Source organism: Leptidea sinapis, chromosome Z, assembly GCF_905404315.1.
Source record: "Leptidea sinapis chromosome Z, ilLepSina1.1, whole genome shotgun sequence".
In the NCBI taxonomy this organism is placed as follows: Eukaryota; Metazoa; Arthropoda; class Insecta; order Lepidoptera; family Pieridae; genus Leptidea; species Leptidea sinapis.
Window position 1 is genome coordinate 6,253,924 of NC_066312.1, and position 24,860 is coordinate 6,278,783.

The window sequence follows — 24,860 nt, forward strand, 5'->3', positions numbered from 1 at the left end:
TATATGCAGATATCCATTTTTATGTATAGATAGAAATGTCGCCCAAAAGTGTTAACACGTTGGATTACATCTTCTTATCTCCTATTTTTATATCAAAAAACCCTATAAATAAGACTTATTGTCACATTATGACCAGTGCTTTAATTTTAATTCATATTTTACATAAAATTATTTTGATTTAAACAGAATAATATCTATATCACGCCTTGCAAAAATAAAGATAATATATAAAAGCTTCGTGGATATTTGGTTATCGCAAGGGTTTATTTAAGTATGGCGGTATCTTTTAAATTAATAAGGCTTTACTACGATATATTATGTTGAATTTGAGCCGATCCAAGCGGGTACTCATCAATTTGGCGAGGGGTGTCGGCCAAAGGCGAGCTCTAACCCCTTATTTTACATTTCACACTCGGCGAAAATCGTTAGAGAAATCTGCGTTCATGCATGACCACAACACACAACGAGTGGGAGAGCGTCCAAGCCTCCCAACACCCTGCCATTACACCCCTTTATATCGATCAAACTTCAAGAAATCCAAGCTATACGCACTTACTAGCCGATTATACGTTAATTTTGAATTTAACAATAACTTTACATGTATGGTGGTTGTGTATGTGTGTGGCTTATTTCATGTAATGTTTTCGAGGCAAATTGATGATACAGTCGTTTGACAAGTACAAATTATGTAGATTACAATCATAGTGATACCAGTATACTTTAGCTTATTCTTACTATTATCTTATTACTCTTAGCAGTGATTACAATAATGTGTCCTTATAATTTTTGCTAAAAATGCACAAGAATGAGCAGATTTATAATTATTATTATAGTTTTCGATTTATAACGAAGAATGAAAAAAAACCTTTTCTCTTTTTTATAGGTATAGAAAGGTACCTAATAATATACAGTATGGAACCCTTGAAACTCGCTATTCTTGTTTTCTTTCTTTCTTTTGACATATGTATATGGATCTTACAATTGTTTCAGACTAAGAAGTCAGTGACTCGGTGGTGCAATAGGTTGAAACGTTGAGTCTCACCACGGAGCCGCAGATTCGATCCTCGCTTGTTTTCGAATTCATATGTTCGTTTATTAGATACTTTATAGTGTCGGCAACGCTCATGCGATTTCTGTGGTGACCCATATTTATGTAGGCCCACCAATACTCCAAACGATCATTCTCGGGGAATGCTATCATGAAATCCCGAAACGCTGCAACTGTAGCTGGATAGGAAACTCCGAAGGAATTTCAAACATTTAGGTGCGTTGCTTAGTAAGAACCTATATGAACGCTTGGCCAGCGTGTGGACGCGGTATAATCACACAGTGTTATGCAAATATAAGCTCTATGTACTTACGCATACGGGGACAGCGTGTAATCCGCTTTCAGAAGATGGTTCCCGAATCTCGTCAGTGGCTTTTAAGAGGGTGGCTAAGGGAGAGTTGGGCGCTTCGTTCCGAACGGGTAACCGTGGGGATATCGGACAACGAAGATTCAACGACAAGCCTATTTTTCTGTTGGCTTTTGATAAAAAACGTGACGTCATTGTTTCTTGCAACAGGTCTTAAGTGGACAATATTTTGTTTTAATTATATCAATATACAAGTAGGTACGGATGGATACCAATTGTGCAGTCTTTTCTAAGAATATTTTGCATATATGGTATATTTATTTGTATTTGAACGTAGTGGTTTAAATCTCTTTGTTTTTATTCGTAAACATTTTGATTTAACTAACATGACAGACAAGTTTCAGAAAGGCAGACTTTCAGGGTATGTTCCGATATGAACTGAGAGCACAGTGCTGCACAGTGGTTTCACTATAGAAAAATTCGTTCCGTTATCCATTATTCCATAATGACTGCCACTATACTGCCGCAGTACCCTAGGGAAATATATGACGTCATTAATGTTTGAAATTAGTGAGCACTGGCGTTTTCGAGGTAAGGTACTCGCTGTACTTTGATCACGTGATCAGTCAAAACCACTCGAGTGCCATTTTTTCGTTTCATCAATAATTTTTTTGAACTCCTATATTTTACCCTACATAATCTCTGCACATTAACATATACACAACGTTGATGTTAGTTGAGTAATGAAAAACATATTCTTTTTAATAAAAAGACTACTTACTTTTATTACATTATAAATTCAATTTACAATTAATATTATTTAAAGTATTTTTAATTTGACAATACTCCAACAACAATGCTGCGTCAAAAACTGCGGCTGACAGTATACGGGATTGCGTTCCGTTTTAAATAGTAACCAGTATAACTAACTATAAAGGAACGGCTTCACAGTATACTAAATTGACTTCACACTGTACAGTGGTCGCAGTGCATATCGGAACATACCCTCAAACATATTAAAATGTCGATTTATACTTAGAATAATGACACAATAAATATTCTAATTTTCGAACTTTTTTTGTGATTAGTCATAAAAAGTCATACAAGTCAATTACTTTCCTAAATTGAATTATTGAGAATACTTTTTGAGGTCAACTGAATCACTACTGCTTCAGAAAGAAATTGCACTCTGCGAGAGGAGAAACGGCGCAAGAAACTCTGGATAAAACTGTTGTCGGTTATAAGCGTGGTTGAAATTTAATTGATATTGAAAATATATATCAGGGAATTTATATTGAAAAAATAAATGATTTACATCTTGTGAGAAGCCTGCTCGAATACAGACCTAAGCGACATAACGATTAGACGATAGATAATAGATAAGATTGGCAATATAAATTGAGTCGTATCATCAGACACAGACTTACAATATACTAGGGTGCCTATAGACCCTACACAGCAAGATACAAAAGTTACAAGTAAGTGAAAAAACATAAACAGTCAGCCACACTTGAGAGTATTAGTTTCATAGTATTTTGAATATTAAAACAAACGCACACATTGTTGAAGAAATCAAAATTGGTCACTGATTATCGGGCTGTCAGGTCATTTTAGAATATTCTATGTATATTCTATGTCAAGAATATTCTAAGTCTCTGATCTAAGAAGACATAAGGCGTAGTTTATACGTTAGAATATTCTAAGTCTCTGATCTAAGAAGACGTAAGGCGTAGTTTATACGTTAAAATATTCTAAGTCTCTGATCTAAGAAGACGTAAGGCGTAGTTTATACGTTAAAATATTCTAAGTCTCTGATCTAAGAAGACGTAAGGCATTGTTTATACGTTAGAATATTCCAAGTCTCTGATCTAAGAAGACGTAAGGCATAGTTTATACGTTAGAATATTCTAAGTCTCTGATCTAAGAAAACATAAGGCGTAGTTTATACGTTAAAATATTCCAAGTCTCTGATCTAAGAAGACATAAGGCGTAGTTTATACGTTAAAATATTCTAAGTCTCTGATCTAAGAAGACATAAGGCGTAGTTTATACGTTTAAATATTCCAAGTCTCTGATCTAAGAACACATAAGGCATCGTTTATACGTTAGAATATTCTAAGTCTCTGATCTAAGATGACGTAAGGCGTAGTTTATACGTTCGAATATTCTAAGTCTCTGAACTAAGATGACGTAAGGCGTAGTTTATACGTCCGAATATTCTAAGTCTCTGAACTAAGATGACGTAAGGCGTAGTTTATACGTTCGAATATTCTAAGTCTCTGAACTAAGATGACGTAAGGCGTAGTTTATACGTTCGAATATTCTAAGTCTCTGATCTAAGAAGACATAAGGCATCGTTTATACGTTAGAATATTCTAAGTCTCTGATATAAGAAGACATAAGGCGTAGTTTATACGTTAAAATATTCCAAGTCTCTGATCTAAGAAGACGTAAGGCATAGTTTATACGTTAAAATATTCCAAGTCTCTGATCTAAGAAGACGTAAGGCATAGTTTATACGTTAGAATATTCTAAGTCTCTGATCTAAGAAGACATAAAGCGTAGTTTATACGTTAAAATATTCCAAGTCTCTGATCTAAGAACACATAAGGCATCGTTTATACGTTAGAATATTCTAAGTCTCTGATCTAAGAAGACATAAGGCGTAGTTTATACGTTAAAATATTCCAAGTATCTGATCTAAGAAGACGTAAGGCGTAGTTTATACGTTAAAATATTCTAAGTCTCTGATCTAAGATGACGTAAGGCATCGTATATACGTTAGAATATTCTAAGTCTCTGATCTAAGAAGACATAAGGCATCGTTTATACGTTAGAATATTCTAAGTCTCTGATCTAAGAAGACATAAGGCGTAGTTTATACGTTCGAATATTCTAAGTCTCTGAACTAAGATGACGTAAGGCGTAGTTTATACGTTCGAATATTCTAAGTCTCTGATCTAAGAAGACATAAGGCATCGTTTATACGTTAGAATATTCTAAGTCTCTGATCTAAGAAGACATAAGGCGTAGTTTATACGTTAAAATATTCCAAGTCTCTGATCTAAGAAGACGTAAGGCATAGTTTATACGTTAAAATATTCCAAGTCTCTGATCTAAGAAGACGTAAGGCATAGTTTATACGTTAGAATATTCTAAGTCTCTGATCTAAGAAGACATAAGGCGTAGTTTATACGTTAAAATATTCCAAGTCTCTGATCTAAGAAGACATAAGGCGTAGTTTATACGTTAAAATATTCTAAGTCTCTGATCTAAGAAGACATAAGGCGTAGTTTATACGTTTAAATATTCCAAGTCTCTGATCTAAGAACACATAAGGCATCGTTTATACGTTAGAATATTCTAAGTCTCTGATCTAAGATGACGTAAGGCGTAGTTTATACGTTCGAATATTCTAAGTCTCTGAACTAAGATGACGTAAGGCGTAGTTTATACGTTCGAATATTCTAAGTCTCTGAACTAAGATGACGTAAGGCGTAGTTTATACGTTCGAATATTCTAAGTCTCTGAACTAAGATGACGTAAGGCGTAGTTTATACGTTCGAATATTCTAAGTCTCTGATCTAAGAAGACATAAGGCATCGTTTATACGTTAGAATATTCTAAGTCTCTGATCTAAGAAGACATAAGGCGTAGTTTATACGTTAAAATATTCCAAGTCTCTGATCTAAGAAGACATAAGGCATCGTTTATACGTTAGAATATTCTAAGTCTCTGATCTAAGATGACGTAAGGCGTAGTTTATACGTTCGAATATTCTAAGTCTCTGAACTAAGATGACGTAAGGCGTAGTTTATACGTTCGAATATTCTAAGTCTCTGAACTAAGATGACGTAAGGCGTAGTTGATACGTTACAATATTCTAAGTCTCTGAACTAAGATGACGTAAGGCGTAGCGTACGATCACATCACATTGTGTTCATCACTGTCTGTGTTAAACGTTAGTGTAAAGTAACTCCAAGTTTAAAATTACTTCTCCCTGTCATGTAATTCTGTAGTGACAAAGGTAAGGAAAGAACAAACGGCCTTTCCAATAAACTTGATATAAATTTATACCTCCCAATAAACCAAGAATATGTAAACTGTTGACTATATAGCTGACAATACCGTCAATACAATAATAATTCTGAAGTTTTCCGAATGACAAGCAACCTTGCAAATAAACGCGTCGAACGTTATACCTACGTCCGAATAAACCAATATATCTACTTGTAAATATTTTGCACATTTTTGGTTTTTTCTCAGGTATAACTATATATTTAAGATTATTTGTAAAACTCCGATAAAGTTTTAAATTTGTAATAATTTTGCTTCGCGTTTAATAATAACACAGTCAAAGTCTAAAAGATGATATAGGTAAAATTGTGCATACGATTTAAATGTTAGTTATATCACAATATTAAAACATACATAAAAACGTCGTATATTTATTTACTTTGATACCATACCGGGACGAAATTTCAATAGTTGCTGAAACAAGTATATTGAAGGGATTATTTAAAAAAATAAATAACTATGGCATCAAGCTAGATTACCCTTACTTATTACTTAGCCCTTATATCATACAATGTGCTCCAGGTCCAAGATAAGACCTTAGACAATTTATACGTCTAGATTGAACCTCTTGCTGCTAGACAACTGATGAAAACAGGCCAGGTTTATTACTATCGTATCGCAATTTGTATGTCACTTTGTGTTAGTGTGCGTGCATTGCTCAAAATAAAGGCATACTGTCAACTTCAATTTTTTTCGACGTTTTCACAGCTGTCAAAGTCTATTTACGCGTATAAATGATTTAAGGATAAAACATTGAAAATTGTCTGCAATGAATAGTAAATGTTAATTAAACACCGCAATGGACTCTGAAGGAGAAATATAATTTGAGCAGATCGTAATTAGAAATGTTTACATAACTGTTAAACAAATATTTTCATAATTTTTAATATTTTTCTTCTTTCCGGCAGAGGGTCGGGTTTAAGCATATTTATTTTACTCGAGGCTAAACGAAAATTCTGAAATTACATCGTAAGGTATAATAGTAAACAATAATAAAATTTTATTGTTTATGATCTTGTGGTTGATTAGCGAGCTGGAATATAAATTAACAGATCGGTATACAATATCATAAATATAAAACACCGTGTGCCAATCAGTTAGGACTTAAGACCACCACCATGAGATTATACATAAGTGAAGCAACATTTTTCTGCTGTATATTCATAAAGAATTTACAGAATTTATATTTTTACTTGTAAAATGTGAGCGTTACATCGCCGAGAGTGACAACTCTGTCAGTCTCATTAAGACCACAAAATAAAGTGTTCAGCCCGCCGAAGATTTCACTAAAAAAATGCTTAAATTAACAAATAGCAAATTAGATCTTCTAGCCTACTACATTAGTACAGTAAATTGGACGTAATTCCAGAAAAACGTTCCAAACCACAATCATGTCAAAAATGAGTTAGGAACACAAAACTAGAACTTGGAACGTTTTTCAGGAACTCTTCCAATTGTAAAACGGCCCTTTTAAAAGTACTTTGATGCGGCCAGCTTTCTTCGGTTGATTTATACTTTTATTTATTTACTAAAAGCTAAAGTATCGCTACTAAAAGAATAACTGTTCCATTAAAAAAAATCTATTCAAATAAATGGAGAACCGGTTTTTTTCCTATATTACTGCGAAACTACTGACATGATTGGAATAATACTTATTTTATTTTATGGAATAGGAGGACAAACGAGCGTATGGGTCACCTGGTGTTAAGTGATCACCGCCGCCCACATTCTCTTGCAACACCAGAAGAATCACAAGAGCGTTGCCGACCTTTGAGGAAGGTGTACGCGCTTTTTTTGAAGGTACCCATGTCGTATCGTCCCGGAAACACCGCACAGGAAAGCTCATTCCACAGCTTTGTAGTACGAGGAAGAAAGCTCCTTAAAAACCGCACTGTGGAGGACCGCCACACATCCAGATGGTAGGGATGATATCCTAACTTGTGGCGTGTCGTGCGAAGGTTGAATTTGGCGGCAGGAATCAGGTTAAACAGGCCTATATATGTCCATAACCCGTTATAAATGCGGTAGAAGACACACAAAGAAGCGACGTCTCTACGCAACGCCAAGTGATCCAGCCGTTCACAGAGCATTGGGTCCCCGACAATTCTCGTTGCTGAGCTGCTCTGCGTTGCACACGTCAAGCTGATACTGGGGTGCGCCAGACCAGAGATTACAGAAGTACGCCATGTGTGGCGGGACCTGCGCTTTGTAGAGCGCAAGAATGTGGGCCGGCTTGAAGTATTGCCGTGCTCTATTAATGACGCCCAGCTTCTTCGAAGCCAATTCGGCTTTGCTCTCCAGATGGCCTCGCCCACGCATACCATTAGATGCAGTATGTTTCGGAGAAGGTTTTAGTATAAGTATGTTTGTTAGTGATAACTTAGCTGGAACAAATGTTTGCCAGGTCATCCCTTGTAATTAATAAAATCGTAAGAGTACCACAATGTCTTTGCATAAAATACTTTTATTTTTATTTTTAACAGATTTAGATAAGATTCGCATTGTTACGTAGCAACGCATCGACGTACATGACGAGAGTTCAAGGCATTGATAATTTCGACAGTAATTTCTAGTACAATTTAAATTTAAAGATGGAAGAGAATCATTTTGTTACAAGATCAGACCCGGGGGCATATAAACCGTACTAAACGTGGCCTACGGTAGTTCTAGTTTAGACTTGAAAGTAAAAAGGAAAAGAAGGAAGAGGAAAAGAAGTAGTGAAAAGTATGAAAAGTGGAAAATGACTCAGTGAGGAGATTATAGAAGAGAACGAGTGTTCGGTGCGGTGTGAACTGCGGCAGAGCGGCGAAGGGTAAAGTTCGTGGAAGTGAACTGAAATAAAGGCTCGTTCCTTTATGCTGTGTATTACTTTCCGATCCCTGGCCCACTCTCGTTACAGTATGTTTGTTGAGCGATTAAGAATCAATTAATATTCAAAAATATAAATCCTAATACTACGCGCTGTTCGTAACCTCAATTAACCAGATGTTAATTTATCTCTCTGTTCTTTTGGTAATATTCACAAAGAAATATAATTCTTGAACACCTGCAATTGATTGATTATTTTGAAATATTATCAGCAAATATATTATTCACTAATGTCATAAAATCATAATCATCTTAGAAGGTGGCCTTTAACTAGATGTCGAAAGCATAGCTCCAACTCGAATCAATATCGGCAACAGTAACGAGATGTCCAATATGTAAGCAATTTCAAACGTCCTTCCCCGAACAGTTCCATTTCCTACATCTGCATAATAGATAAGCATATATAGATAGGTATGTAAATAAGTACCACGGTCGAACGGTCCAATATATAGTTTAAAGCCATACATATAAGCTTGACAATGCTAGTCCCCCTCACACCAGGATATTTTACTTTCTCTGGACGCGACCCCTCAGGCGAGTTTCAACCACCCCGGGAGGCATCAAGCAACCCTTACCAACCCTCCTCCCTTCGCCTCGTAGTAACACCATACAGAGAACTAATTCCACGAACCTCCATATCCTCATATGCTTATATAGAGTTATTTAAATACGCAATTTGGAACGGTACCTCTTGTTAAACAAGTAAGCCTTAACTAGGTGAATCAATTAAGCACATTCTAGTTGGACGGCGGAATACGGAACGGTCGCTCCATCTGTGATATATTTAACAAAAGTTTCCGATTGTTTCATTTTCATACCACGTTCTACCTTCATAATATAATCAAAGTCTACAGTTATATAACTTGTATCATCCAAGCTTCTTTTGTTAGAAGAGTTCTAAAAAACATCTAATTTTATACTTTACCTTCTCGGAAAGCGCGGTCGTGTAAATGTGTAAAATATGCATAATTTATTTATACAAATATGCGGGCGGAATAGTTGTATGAAAACTAACGTCCTTTTTTATTTGGTTCTTCTTTCGGATTGCGGTACTGGCTATGTGACAGCCATAATCTGTTTTTTTTAAAGCCTGTAAATATATTTTAATTTTGAATGTAATTTGTAAAATTAAAGTTATTTATTTATAATTTCCTCGTTGCGAACTTACGTGCGATTCCACAACTCAGGTGCATTAAGGTCCTCGACTTCATCTCGTAACTTTAAATTGCACCCACGTTAGGAAGACCAAACCTTCTTCTCCCCTTAGTCAACAATGCACAATTTAATAGGTTGTCTAAAATACTCCAAATAGCTTTCTGCGTTCAACTTACAAGAACTTGCTTGTATTATATTACTTCACACACAAAATATACAAAAATGATCTAGGTACCATAGGTACATCTTTTATTTGTTCCTCATAGTGGGTTTATTATCACTCGGGACAAAGAGCGATACCACTATCCGGGAGTATTGAGGCACTCGGCTTCTTGTTGTGCTAACAAACTACATCCTCATTAATTAATGACATTAATTAAACAAAGGGGTAGAACTACTTAACCGTAATCATAAAAAATAATATTCAAAAATAAAATAAATAATTCTCCAAAATAAATCAATTTTCCATAAAATCATTGCGGAACAATCTGTAAGAAATCTAGTAAACACCTACTTCTTACAATCTAATGCGACTGCGTAAGGGTGATTAAAATTTTGTTTCCTACATAATATATAATTTGTTTGTTTGAAAATTTCAATAATTTATTTTAAATTTTAGATTTATCTTTTTACGATTAAGGTTAGACAGTTCTACCCGCATGTTCATTTAATATCGCCAATATAACGCCATGCTGTATATTTGGTTCATTATTATTTTTGAAGTAATCTTCTTTATGCACGCTGGACTTGGGAAGTATGCTGGTTAATACGTGACGAGAGCGTTACGAACAAACACTGGCGTTACGCGAACGGTGAAATTTTCTTGACTTGGGGTGTAAACTGGTGAATGCGTGACGAGAGCGTTACGAACGAACACTGGCGTTACGCGAACGTGAAATTTTCTTGACTTGGGGTGTAAACTGGTGAATGCGTGACGAGAGCGTTACGAACGAACGCTAGCGTTACGCGAACAGTGATTTCTTGACTTGGGGAGTAGCTGTTGAATGCGTGATGAGAGCGTTTCGAACGAACACTGGCGTTACGCGAACGTGAAATTTTCTTGACTTGGGGTGTAAACTGGTGAATGCGTGACGAGAGCGTTACGAACGAACGCTAGCGTTACGCGAACAGTGATTTCTTGACTTGGGGAGTAACTGTTGAATGCGTGATGAGAGCGTTTCGAACGAACACTAGCGTTACGAGAAATATGATTTCTTGTTTATTTCGTAATTTCATTTCGTTGATGAACAATTCTATAAGTTATCATTTTTATACTGACTCGTGTGGTCTAAAATTATATAAGTATTCAATTATAATTTATTTTTAAATATCTCATTCATTATTGAGAGAACTAATAATTTTATGGTTACAAGGTAAATGACGTGTTTTTTGCTGAAAAAAAGAATATTAAGAATTTAGGCATTATATAAGATAGTGAACTAAGATTCAATAAACATATAGATCACATTATTCGTAAGAGTTTTAAAATGCTAGGTTTTATTTTCCGTAATACGAAAGATTTTAGAAGAATTTTACCACTCAATATACTTTTCAACTCTGTTGTCAGATCTCATCTAGAATATAACTATATAATATAGCCGTTTGGTGCCCATATCACAAAAAATATATATCACGAATAGAATCTGTACAAAAAAAGTTTCTTTCAAAGTTAAGTTTTTTTGCAAATAAATATAGGAGTAATGATAGCTATGAGAATAGATTTCATGAAAATACATTTCAAATGAGATCTCTGCGAATACGTAGAAATGCTTCACAATTGCTGTGTTTACATAAACTTTTAAGCTATGACATATCATAGCTGTCCATAGACTGTCCTTCGCTTTTATCACAAATCGGTTTGCATGTGCCTGCCTTCAATTTTCGGCTTAGTACTTTTTCCCCAATGCACATTAAATTCCACCACAGTAATTATGGCTTTAACTCTCCTCTACAGCTAATGTTACAATTATATATAATTGTATTTTAATATAGATGAAAACATGGATATTCAAATTCTTCTTTTCAAATTTTCTTAATTTTAAAAAACAAATTTATATTGCTCTCCAAAATTTATAGATTTTAGATTTTAAAATATCACAATATGTATTATACGAAATACATGTGATAAAAAATCAGGTTCTAAATTCAACATACACAACAAGAACTGAATTAATGTTTCACATTGCTGCTTATTGAGAGATAATATTTTAAACAACTGGAGTAAATGCGGCAATGTATAGATATATCAGTCGAAGCTTATTTTGTCTATTTGCATATAATGTCATTGATCACAACTGTTTTGTCACCAGGTAAACTGGCAGGTCAGTACTACTAAAGGAAGCCTTATACCAAGAAGAATAATAGATGCCTTGTACAATAATAGAATAAATTAAATAACTTACACGGTAACAGGATTGTGACTGCGAAAAATCTGTTAAATTTTTAAACGATTAAGTACTGGCGTAACAAATAGATAAATATTAAATATTTTAACAAATACTAGACCAGTGGGAGGCTCCTTTGCACAGGATGCCGGTTAGATTATGGGTACCACAACGGCGGCTACCTATTTTCGCCGTGAAGCATTTATGTGTAAATATTACTGTATTTCGGTCTAAAGGTTGCCGTAGCTAGTGAAATTACTGGGCAAATGAGACTTAACGTCTGAAGGTGACGAGCGCAATTGTAGTGCCGCTTCGAATTTTTGGGTTTTTCAAGAATCCTGAGCGGCACTGTCTTGTAATGGGCAGGGCGTATCAATTACCATCAGCTGAACGTCCTGTTCGTCTCGTACATTATTATCATAAAAAAACTATTATTATTTGGTTTTATTTATTTTACAATAAAACACTCTATAGATAAATAATTTGATATAGATACAGGGTGTAAAAGTTAAGTGTGATATGCGATACAACAACCTTTCTATTAGTCTCATACTCAATGTATGGAAGTGTTTAATATAAAAAATTTGTATATCTTTCATTTTATTTTTAAAATGTGATTGATGTTGTTGTATACTGGCAAGGTAACGTAATTTCAATATTCATTCAAAGTTTTTTGATCTTATATTCCAAAATCAATTTGTATTATTTTATGGTAAAGGAGGACAAACTAGCGTACGGGTCACCTGGTGTTAAGTGATCACCGCCACCCACATTCTCTTGCAATACCAGAGGAGTCACAGGAGCGTTGCCGGCCTTTAAGATGAATTCGCTTTTTTTGGAGGTACCCATGTCGTGTCGTCCCGGAAACACCGGTACTCTACTATATTATCTTCTTTTGCTCTAAACTTTGATAATTTTCGGTAAGGAATTATTTAAAATATATATTATTATGAAATATTGCTCGGAAGGAAGTCTCGCTGCGGTCGGCCGGAGGGCAATCTTCTCGTATAAGTAACTTATACATCGATGGAATTAGGGATCCCATAACATTTTCCAATCCCGCGAGATGCGGGATTACGGGCGCGGGATCCGTGGGATTTGCGGGTCTGAAAAAAAGCGTGCATGCGATGCAAAATAGGATAATCTGCTTGTATTATAATTCTTAATAACTCAAGTTATTAACTGTTTCGTATTTTCGTGATGTTTATTGATAATCCTTTTAGAATAGAATAAAAATTTAAGGATGTGTACGTGAATGAATCTTTCATTCAAATCCCTTAAAAGGAACACCGCCTTACAAGTGTGGAAGCAGAAAGGGCATTTTCTGGCCAGGCAATAGAGTAAAATACGCAGTAGTTTGGCAGACGACAGTTCGGAAATGTTGTATTTCCTTCGCAAACATTTTCAGTTAATATTAAAAGCTGAAAAACTTAATAACTACGTAATAATTTATCAGATTAAAATGTGTTTTTTTTTGGTTGATTTTGTAATTTTCCGTTGTGTATTTTTTGAAAACGATCTGTTTTGTTTTGCTTTTTATTCAGAATTTGTTTATTTTTATTTTTTGTAAAAAAAACTGTGTAATTTGATTGATCTAATTTAAATAGTATTATGTACGTAAATAACTGTGGAGTTGATAAATTCATTGTTTTAAAATGTGCATATTTTCAATATGCGGGATCCCCCAAAAACCGAGATCCCGCGGGATTGAAAATTCGTAGTCCCGCAAATGCCGAGATTGAATACAGGCCGCGGGATTGGAAGCCCTAGATGGAATCGAATGCAAGGGTGCAGGCTGGCTGTAAGTCTGGATATAGCGAACACCGATATGGCGCAAGCCGCTTTTTAGAAACTTCCATCATTTGGGCTTCCCGAGATATTATGCAAGTGTTTCCTTACTGGCAGCAGTATACAGGTCGTGCTCGAAACTGTGAACGCTGGAGTTCCCCGAAGCTATCTGCTTTCTACTTCATTTTTTCTTCTGACTTAATGGGCCTTGGAGGGCTCGTGTGCTATACCTTTGTCTTTACTAGGATATACCGTATAAAGGGCAATGAAAGTCTCTCTTGAGTAATCATCGACCAGTTCCGGAAGAAACTTATGTCTTCTATATAGTCCGCTCTTAAAGTCTGTGGAATGAGACGAAATGAACTTTGTTCAATTTAACCGTCTGAAAACTCAAATTTACCCATTAACCAAAAATGTCGTTTTCAGATAATATTCGAAGTAGCTTATTCCTATATTAATCATTATATACTTAGTTATACAAATGATTTAAGTTTTCTTTAGTGTTAATTCCGCCAATATTTGTTATCAAAACAATTCGACACGTGTTACGCATCTACACGAGGCATCCTTAGGACGTGTTGTCTCGCCAAAATCTGGCACGAGACTATCGAATTGTTTTGATAACAAATATTGGCGGAATTAACACTAAAGAAAACTTAAATCATTTGTATAATAATGGATTTCCGCAAAGTAACGCCTAATTCAATAAATTTACTATTTATATCCTTAGATTAAGGATTGGTCTCTGCTGTGCTCCAACTAAATACTGCAGGCGTAGTCGCAACTTGCGGCAACTAATACTACGCCCAAGTGGGCGTACTCGAGCCATTCTCGAACAATGTGTGACGTTGACGTGCCACATGTTTTGTAAAAACTTTGCTAATAATTGAAACTAAAATGCCGGGCTGCATACTAAAGCATTGTACAAATAATAAATACAAGAAATAAGAAAGACACTGGGATCAGAATATATCAGCAGAAAGTATTTTGTATTTTATTAATTTCAATGTAAAATAACACGAAGCGTACGTTACAAAATTTGAAAGATGCCATTGAGTGTCAAGATGCCACGCACACGAGCATCTAATAGTTGCCGTAATAAAAAAATATATTGTTCTTAAGTAGTGGGGTACCTAGTTGGAGCGCAGTTACCATCCTTAAAAACCTTTGATAACTAAGTCACATAAGTAGGTACTATTACATATAAGTAAAACACAGTTGAGAGAAGAAAGATTTAATAAATATAGATATATGTATAGTTTTAATCTAAAACATTATCAGAACCAGGTGAATAACTAATAAACAGTAAGTAGTTATATAGGAATCACAAATTGACTACAATGAACAGTAAAATTTCTGATATTAATGCATGTATTGCTCAGATAATTCATTAAGAAACATTATATTACACAAAAATATATCATAAAGTACAATTAATTTAAAAAACAGGGTGCTATTAAGTATGACGAACGTGGAGTTGTTACATTACGAACCAATTAATTTCATATTATTTAATTCACAATAGTCGGCCCAGCAACGTAAATCGAATCAAAATACAGTCGTCGATGTTCATAAAATGAAATTTTAGTAACACGCAGGCAGTTGTAAAAAAACTAACCAATAATTACACTGAATTTGAAGCGATGCCCAATTTCGATTATTTTGCGACGGTATAATAATATAGAAACAACTTATGTTGCATTTTAAATTGTGTTGAAAATACTATTACTGTTGACGCCGTCGAACATTCTCGTACCATATAAAAATAATCGTATACATGTGCCGTAATTTGTTAAGGCGCAATATTGGTCCTTTAAAGCTACCCCCAACATTGTTATATAAAGGTTATGGAATCCTTACCAAAAGGGCATGCGTCGTGTTGTTTAAAATAAATTAATAATACCATGTTAATATTACTCGGCATTATCACTGGGTGATAAATAAATATGCGATAATTTGAGTTGAATTTAGATTTTTAAAAATTTATGTTCATGTCGTAATCTCTATCAAATGCACGATTTATCGCGACATTATACAGTTTTCGGAACCGAAATGTTTTAAATGCCAATAAATAAATCATAAAATAACCAACTCAAAATAAACTTTTGATATCAGACAACTAGCATTGATATTTATATTATAATATATTCAAATAGGCACGATGACATAAACTAAGAATCACTCATTTTGTTTTTCCATTTTACTATTCAGGTTAAAAATAACTAATGTACTTATTATCAGATCAAATGTGAGATTCTTTATATTCTTATCAATATAAAATTGTATTTATAAAAACAGTCAGTATGAAAAATCAATATAACGAATTACGTCACATCTATGTATGTACTAATAACGTGGAGTTGGATCACGTTAGGTTCGTGCAAACGCCATGAAATAGAAATATAACTCTGTTAACAGAAATAGTTGATACTTCCGAACATTTTAAAACAGTCTTTCCAAACGAGACATCATGCCTATTGAATAGCACCCCTAGTTTATAAATCAAAGTACAAAGAGTAGTAACAATACGTTTTAAGTCTGCAATCAGATATTTTTTCATTATATCGACCCACAGTTGTACAATTTGCCTAATTCTAAAAGGCAAAATGAACAGCTGTGACTTTCCGTGACACAATAATTTAGAAAAAAATAATCAGTAGTGGCCAGGATAGACATTCGCCTAAATCCATTCCAAAATCACATTTGGTGACGATTTACAAAATACAACATTAAGATATACACCCATCAGATAATAATTAATTCAATTGTATATTAACAATTAGATAGAGAAAATTGTTCGAAGCAATATTGTGAGCGAAAAGTTGAAAAGAGATAGTCTAGTTTCAAACTTTACCATAATTAAATTACAATATTAAGTTTAAATTTTTCAGGTAAGAATATAAAGAATTGTGTTGGAAGCGAAATTAAAAGTAGGCGCCGACAATTACGAGTTTTTAGAATAATTACTTATTTTAAAAGATAAACATTTTGATATAGCACATTCGTTGTTATTACGTAATGAAGCCATATAAGTAGATGAAAGAATAAATTTAGAAATGCACATGAATATTTTTACATCTGTGATGTGGTTTCATAATCAATATTCGGCAGCATGTGCAAAACTGGTTTACAAAGAATTTAAAACCAATATGTTACTTCCCTGAAATGTCCACTGCCTATATTAACTGAAAGACAACAATATATATAATATATCTTCGATGAATTCGAACGTTGTCTTATATTATTATAGATACAGGTACGCTTTAGGATTATTATTATAATTTACTTCTAAATTGGACTTTGAATATTCTCAATTATTGCCATAATAATATTGCCTCTTACCAATTTGTCACGATTACGTTGGAGAAAGTTTTCAAGGTTATTCCAAATGTGTGGAATGATAAAGCATGATTTTTTCTAGGCGCACAAAAGATGCGAGGGTGGTGCGACGTTGCCACTTAGTGCCAACAAAGCCATAGGCCAGTGCTGCCAAACTTCGTTGTTTATTTTTTCACTCTCAGCACGTTTAGTAGCTTCGCTGCACTTAACAAACTTATGCAATCACTCGATAGGAAGAATTTGATGACTTAATTGATCTTTTCAGACACTCTAGGAGAGCTATAAAGTATAGAGTTCGCCTAAGAAACATGCGAACCCATCTTACTTGATAAATACAATAAGAAACGATTTGGAAGAGTTACACAATACATTGATATTAAACGACTAATTATAAACTTCGCACAAACATCTAAACATACGATACGCGATTAAAATTATCTATTAAAAATATTGACCTCTTTTACATTATAATAGCAATGATTTGATATAATTTATTGCAGAAATCACCAAAGAAACCATTTAAAATATACAAATATTCCTGTTCCTACTAATGTTCCATGTTCCTACTAAGGATAAACCGGATCTCATTCTACTGTAAAAGCCCTCATTACAATGAATACACGCCCTAATATATGCCTACTTTAAAGTACAGTAAGTTTTTACAGTAAGCGACAGTTTTTCCTGCAATCTCAACAATGATACATACTAATTATGATCATTGTTGTGAAAATATTAGTAAAGTAAAATAAATTATTAAAGTAAGCAAATGTAATCAATTTTGGTAACTACGTAAAGTTGATTTTATGATTAATGAAGCAAGGGACTGATTAAAATGAAACCGTGGACGCGTTTCGAGTTTGAAGTTTCCTGGTAGGGTAATTATTATGGCGTGTAATCTCTGCAATACAATCGCGTCCAACATTCAACACAAGGAGATCGTCCTACGACCCGTGCTTCCCAACCAAATCACAATTTACTTTCGGGCCCGCAAGATACAGAACACTTAAAAATCATTCTATATCTAAAACTAGACAGGGGCACCAATGACGTTCTATACATATAAACAAATCACGTGATTAAGAAACACAGCCGAAATATAGAACTTGCCACACATTACACCGTAATACATTGCTACATTGACGCATTTACTCCATTTGCTTAAAATATTATTCATCAATAGGCAGCAATGTAAAACATTCAATCTAGAACCCAATTTGGACAGCGACAGTTGTCACACGACTGACGAGAGAAGTGTACTTACAATGTCTTTAAGCTCACTTTTGCCGTTCCGCTATCAGACTGCGAATGATATGTCCTCATATGTGTTTAGAACATCATTGATGGGCACACACACATTTAAAATCAGTCAAATTGATAATGTTTTTATATTTTGGTAATAACTCATTTGAATGAAATTATATGTGTGGTCGGTCAAAACAAGTTCAATTTCACCCTTGTTGATAAATAAATTACATTATCAGCCGGAAGACGTCCACTGCTGGACAAAGGCCTCCCCCAAAGATATTCACAACAATCGGGCCTACGTTGCCTTTATCTAACGTATTCTGGCGATCTTGACGAGATCCTCGGTCCATCTTGTCGGGCCTAGCAACAGTGCGTCTTCCGGTACGTGGTCGCCCTTCGAGGACTTTACTGCCCCAACGGCCATCTGTTCGTCGAACTATGAGCCATGCCCACTACTATTTCAGTTTCGCATGCATTTGGACTATGTCGGAAACTTTGGTTCTCCTACGGATCTCCTCATTTCTGATTCGTTCTCGCAGGGAAACTCCGACCCTCAGAGCGACCATGACCTTTCTCATAAGGCCCATAGTTAGCGACCACGTCTGCGTACCGTAAGTATGTTTTTAACACAATCAAATTGCTACATGGATACTTACGTGTATTAAGACAATCGTTCACAACCTCTCAGAAGAGAAGACACATTTCAATGCGATCCGTATTCTCTATACTACACTTAAGAATAGACTACCTACTGAATAACTGACGAACCACAATCGTTATTATCATACAATTTGACTTCGGTGTTTTAATATGTGCCACAAATTATTTTGCCCGTTCGTGTTTATCAGCGCTAGTGCGACAACTAGGCGATGCGAGCCTTTATATCTCCGGCCTTGAATAATGTCTCTCACAATAATATTACTACTACACGTCCACATTATCGCTGGAACGTGAACCCCCTCCCGTCAAACTTCCACCCCACCGCGCTCGTCCTGTAACGTTAGTACAGTGTGTAGTTTCATTATCATTACGTCATGTCGTGATATTTTTACTGCTTTGTGTTAGTAGTATTCATTGTTACGTTTTAACTTTAGTTGTTAACAGTGCAGCAGTTTCTGTTATTCTGTATCGCTATAATAATTTTGTTAGAAAAATAAATACGTTTTCTACTACCTAACCCAGATCCATAAATTGATTTTTCATCATTATAATAGTGACAATCAGAATTACAACACAACACCATTACATCCAATTATAATATTAAAATAATAAATCGTTGTTTATTTATTAATAATATAAGTGATGCTTGTTTTGCACACCGTAACAAACCGACTTCATCGACGTCAGGTTAAAAAATAACGTAGCCAGGTGATAGATTTTTAGAGGAACCAACAGTCACACACACGCGTACGCTATTGCATGCTCCGTCGCCTCGTTCAATTTACAATTTCGTCGTCAATTTAACTTTAAAGAATAATATAAAGGTAAAATGGTGATAGCAGGATTTATATTCGTTGTATTTTGCAACAGTAGAACTAAATATATCTACCACGATACAGCAGTATGATTGGGCTTTTGTGTTACGGTTACAGTATATGGGCGTGGCTGGCAATGTAATTACATGCACCTTGGCCACTCTATATAACATATCTATATATCTATCTATGCTTATATTATAAATGCGAAAGTTTGTATGTTTGGTACTCAAGCCAAAACGAATGGTATCAGTTAAATTTAACACATAATGTTTTATTAATGTAACGTAAAGGGAAAGTCGTTAACGAAACGGGGGCTTTAGGAATGAAAAATCCAATCGAGCTAGGTGTCTTATCAGAGTGACAGGCAATAAATGAATACGTATCACCGTACGCTACACTATAAGGCGATTCAAATGCGTTACCACTCATAGTTATACTGCTACTAAATCTATACTAATATTATAAAGCTGCAGTGTTTGTTTGTTTGAACGCGCTAATCTCTGGTACTACTGGTCCGATTTGAATGATTATTTCAGTGTTGGGTAGTCCATTTATCGAGGAAGGCTATAGGCTATGTTTTTTTTTTCAAAATTAGGGATCCGTAATAAAATTTCTATTTTGTAACACAAGGTGTAAAATCGAAAACCTATTTTTGCGTGCGCTGCAAAAACTATTGACAACAGAACAAAATGATGTACAGGCTATAACATAGGCAATATTTTATTACTTATAAAACTATCGCGTGAATTATACTTTATATGGCAAAACAACATTTGCTGGGTCAGCTAGTGACTGATATGGCTATCTATTTAAGAAATGCTGGCATCGCGCTAGTTCCAGCACTAGTTTTGAGGCACCTTATTTCATGGCAATTGACTTAGTCTGGGCAGTGTCAACTTTCTACATGATTATAATTATATATAAAATAACAACAATAACATTCACAATGTAAATATTTCACAATAAACGAAAGCTTGATAAACTATGTCTATTATATGAATACAGAATAATTACCGATTGTATATATTTATTGTTATGTTAACTATAATATTTATGTCATATTAAAATTTATAAACGAAAATGTCAGGAATACAGAGATAAAGTTTAAAATAAAAATGTCAATTCATATTTCTTAAAAATATCCGCATTGTATATTATATATTATAGGTATAATATATAATATACAATATATGTCACGGTTATCATCATACTTTATGCGGATTTGTAACCAATAAAAAAGCAGGAAAACAAAATTAAAAAAAAAAAAAATATAAAATCGATTATTTAAATATAATGTAACTATATTCACAACATAATATGATTGTGCTAGAAATATTATATTGTGCTGTGAAAATTGATATAAACCGAAAAAAAAAAATTTAAACAAGAAAACTTAGATATATCATGTGTAGCTGTTAATTTGTTAAAGCTTGAGTTGTGATGAAACGAAGTAGTTATAATAAAAAAATAACCTTAAAAAGCAAACTCATTGCATATAATTGATAATTGATGAAGCGAGTATAAAAACGAATAATATTCTGTTTCACTAAACTGATTTATACTTTTGTATTTAAATAAAATAATAGCATTTTATAATAATTGAATAAGGCTTGTATTTTGCTAATGCATGTTAATTAGTTATATTAAAATCATTGATGTTAATCAATCTGGATACTGTGTACACAGCCATGCAATCACTACTTTGATACTAAGAATAGATATATTACTTCATATCAATTTACGTCTTCAGTTTGAAATAAAATGTTGTATACTAATAGCCAATATATTCCATGTCACTCATTTACCAAAACTTTATACTTAACATTATAAAAAAAAAATCAATACAGCGTTATATATTATAAAATGTCATTTTTTGTACTGTAAAAGATTCTAATTGTGAGAGTTTCGTTTTGTATATTTTAACTTATATTAATCTAAGAAAAAACTAAAAACAAAAAAACAATCACAATAAATCAAATAATACTCAAATTGACTCACCATGTTACTATAAGCTATGATTACATATTATAATTAAACTATAAATTTACAAATTAAAATCAACAAGCACTACCAATATCAATTTTCTTAGACATCGACTTCGAATTAAGCAAAGTTATTCATTTACTAAATAACAGCCTTCTTATTCAATTCAATTATTATTTAAAATAAATTTATTGACCACATAAGTAAGCGTAAAATTATAAATAATGAAAATTCAGACGCAACATTATAAAATATAAGATATTGTGCCTACATTATTACTTAAATTTAAATAAAACCACTTCAATAAGTTGCACGTTTCAAAGTGGGCATGGAACAAATTCAATTGAAAAAGGATAGTAATATTTCCTGTTATTTGATTTTATTACTCTACAAATGCATATAGACACCATTGTTCTAAGATAATTTATACGCCTAGATAGAGTCTCTTGCTGTTAGACGATAAAAACAGGCCAGGAATATTAGTTTAGTGTGTGTGACGAGCTACGTATTACACTCACGATTTATATGAGAGTTTCTTGCGCTGCTTCTTCTCTCTCAGAGCGCCATTTGTTTCCGAAGCGGTAGTATTATCTAGTAGTTATTAGGAATGACATCAAAAAGAATTCTAAAGAAATCAATTTTGAGAAAATAAATGCCTTTTATGCCTTTTTTTACCTTTTATGACACTTTGTGTAAGTGTGTGCGCAGTGCTCAAAATAGAGGTTAGTTTCACACTTAATTCATTTCGACATTTTCACAGCTGTCACTGTCTATCTAAACGTATAAATAATCTAAGCCATTACTATCCTACGGGTATCCCGACAGCACCGATTGCAAAACTAAAGATAATAAACAGATCTAAATGAAATTCATTTTTAGGTATTTATACCCAGCTGTTATTCGATATTAGATTTACAATTTGACGATCAGATCTTCATTGTTTTTTATAATTCCGCATTAAACTACAAAAATAATATATATTTCTAATAAAGCAATGTTTATAAGCATTTTAGGACTATTGAAACAAGGGCTTAACTTAACAATTACATTAAATTACAGCTCTATAATTATTTGTATATATTATAAGAGAATAAACAAAATTGAGAGTCTCTTGCGACGTTTCTTGAACTTGTATTTAGACGAAAATCAAGTATTCACCAAATGGTGTTTATATTTAAGAAAAGTTCTTGATAAATTTATTCGTCTAGCGATGATAAATTATCTTGGTTAGATATTAACAACTAAAATATGTTATAATCTGTAAGCCTAATATTTTTAAGCCAAATGTATAACGAGGAAGTAGTACATACACGAGTACATACTATTGTTCAATGTCTTTTAACTATGCTACGATAGGTAACTTTTGTAAACATATAATGAACACGTGACATTATCAATCACACATGAGAACAAGCAATTTAAAAAATGGGGAAGACTCCCTTAGACCGCTCATCTGGAAAAAATAACTATCCTATCTAAGATGAAAGTTCAGAGAAAACACATTAATTATACAAAGTCATATTTGTAATATGTATGTGCCTTAATGTTGCACACCATAGTGGTAGTTGATTAAATTGTATTACATCTATATTGTACAAGTCGCGATTCAGAGATAACACAATGGCATGGTACACCGATCACTCCATGACATTAATAATTTTACTTGATCCCAAAGCCCAATAGGCCGCATTCTCGTAACCCTTCCGGTGCCCAAGAATCCCTAATCTAGTTACTAACTTAACTCATAGTGGTGTTCAAACGATTGTCACTCGATATAACTAAGTCTTAAAGCCATAGCGTCCTGTCTGAATCGCATCATAACGTAGCGTTACATTTGGATAAACCTGACGAAGACCTCGAACAAAAAACGGGAAGAAGTTACCAAGCAACAAGAGAAATACATTACGTGCAACAATGCATAACCGCACTAGCTCTTAGAAGCAGAATAGTGATAATGTACAGTATAATTGCTTAGCGTGTGTCTTAGGTAGGTCAATTGAGGAATCACTGCGATTGCGGATCGCACTGCAGGAGGCGGACGATCGAAGGATCACTCTTGGCGCCCTCTATGAACTCCTCCAGGGACAGCTTCCCGTCTTTATTCCTGTCCATCTGCCGAAATATCTTGTCCGTTCGTTTCTCGGGTGTGGATTCATCCTCGGGCATTTTCATTACCGACCCAACCATTTTATAGATGGCCTGAAATCATAAGGTGGTTGGTTGACTAGTTGTTATAAATACAAGTAAGGCCGCTAGATGGCGCTATAAACAAAAGTGTTTAAACTAATATTTTAAATAGACGATATAACTTGAAAATATAATATAATAAAATAATGTTGACAAAACTAAATATCGTAAACGAAAACTGTTTTATTATGCTTCAGTATTACTTGAACGGATAACATTTTAAATAACAGTTAACTGGAACAGTTGTGTGTCGGTTTCAAGGGTTATATGTTGCCGGTGTGACTACAGTCACAAAGCTATTCTATAATTATGTTATAGGTCGTGTTGTGATTTATTTTAATAGTTATTTATGCAATTGTTGCGTAATAAGGGGTATTAAAACACGAATGTGGATATGATAATAGTATCACATGAGTGTTTTAATACCTAATTATCAACAGTTGCATTCAAGACTTTATCTACACCCAGAATATGAATCCTCTAAAAGAACCTGGAACAGTTAGCTTACTGCTAACATTAAAACACCAGTCCAAGTAGTAACCTAATATCATTAATTACTGATTATATACAACTAAACTAAGTATTAATGAAACAATTATTTATTTTAGTAGTAATTTACATTTTGTATAGTGGAATAATTAAAATTCACTCGAATATAATGTTCTTTTGCAGTGTTTAAAATGAATCGCTCATTTTTTGTAAACATAACAATAAAAATTTCGAAGAAAAATGGCGGGGATTTTTTTAGGGCGCGCGACGTTCTGGGAGTGTGGAGCGCGAGTAAACGGAATTATTCTTTTTTTGAAGTTCATACAGATACCACGCATCGAGCAATAAGAATGTGGCTGTATGTAGAAACTCTTTGCGCATGAAGGGATACAAAAACATAGGAGTGTTGTTATGAAATTCAGTACAACATTACAACACTCGTTTGGATGATGGATTATATTAGATGATGTGGACGATGTGGTTATTAGAACATTGGGTGTTTTAATGTTGGC

General features: G+C 33.9%; 2 protein-coding genes across 4 annotated transcripts in view; both read right to left on the reverse strand.

Annotated features, from left to right (window-relative positions):
• The window catches only part of LOC126978658 (uncharacterized), a 243,488-nt gene that overhangs the window by 17,705 nt on the left and 200,923 nt on the right, over nt 1–24,860 (reverse strand). The gene's annotated exons all lie outside the window — the stretch shown is intronic.
• The window catches only part of LOC126978669 (neurocalcin homolog), a 139,377-nt gene continuing 129,362 nt past the window's right edge, over nt 14,846–24,860 (reverse strand). For all 3 annotated transcript variants that reach the window (XM_050827665.1, XM_050827666.1, XM_050827664.1), the window contains one exon: nt 14,846–23,871. In XM_050827665.1, the coding sequence (XP_050683622.1) occupies nt 23,677–23,871 (195 nt within the window). In that variant the 3' untranslated portion in view covers nt 14,846–23,676. The remainder of the gene's footprint in view (nt 23,872–24,860) is intronic.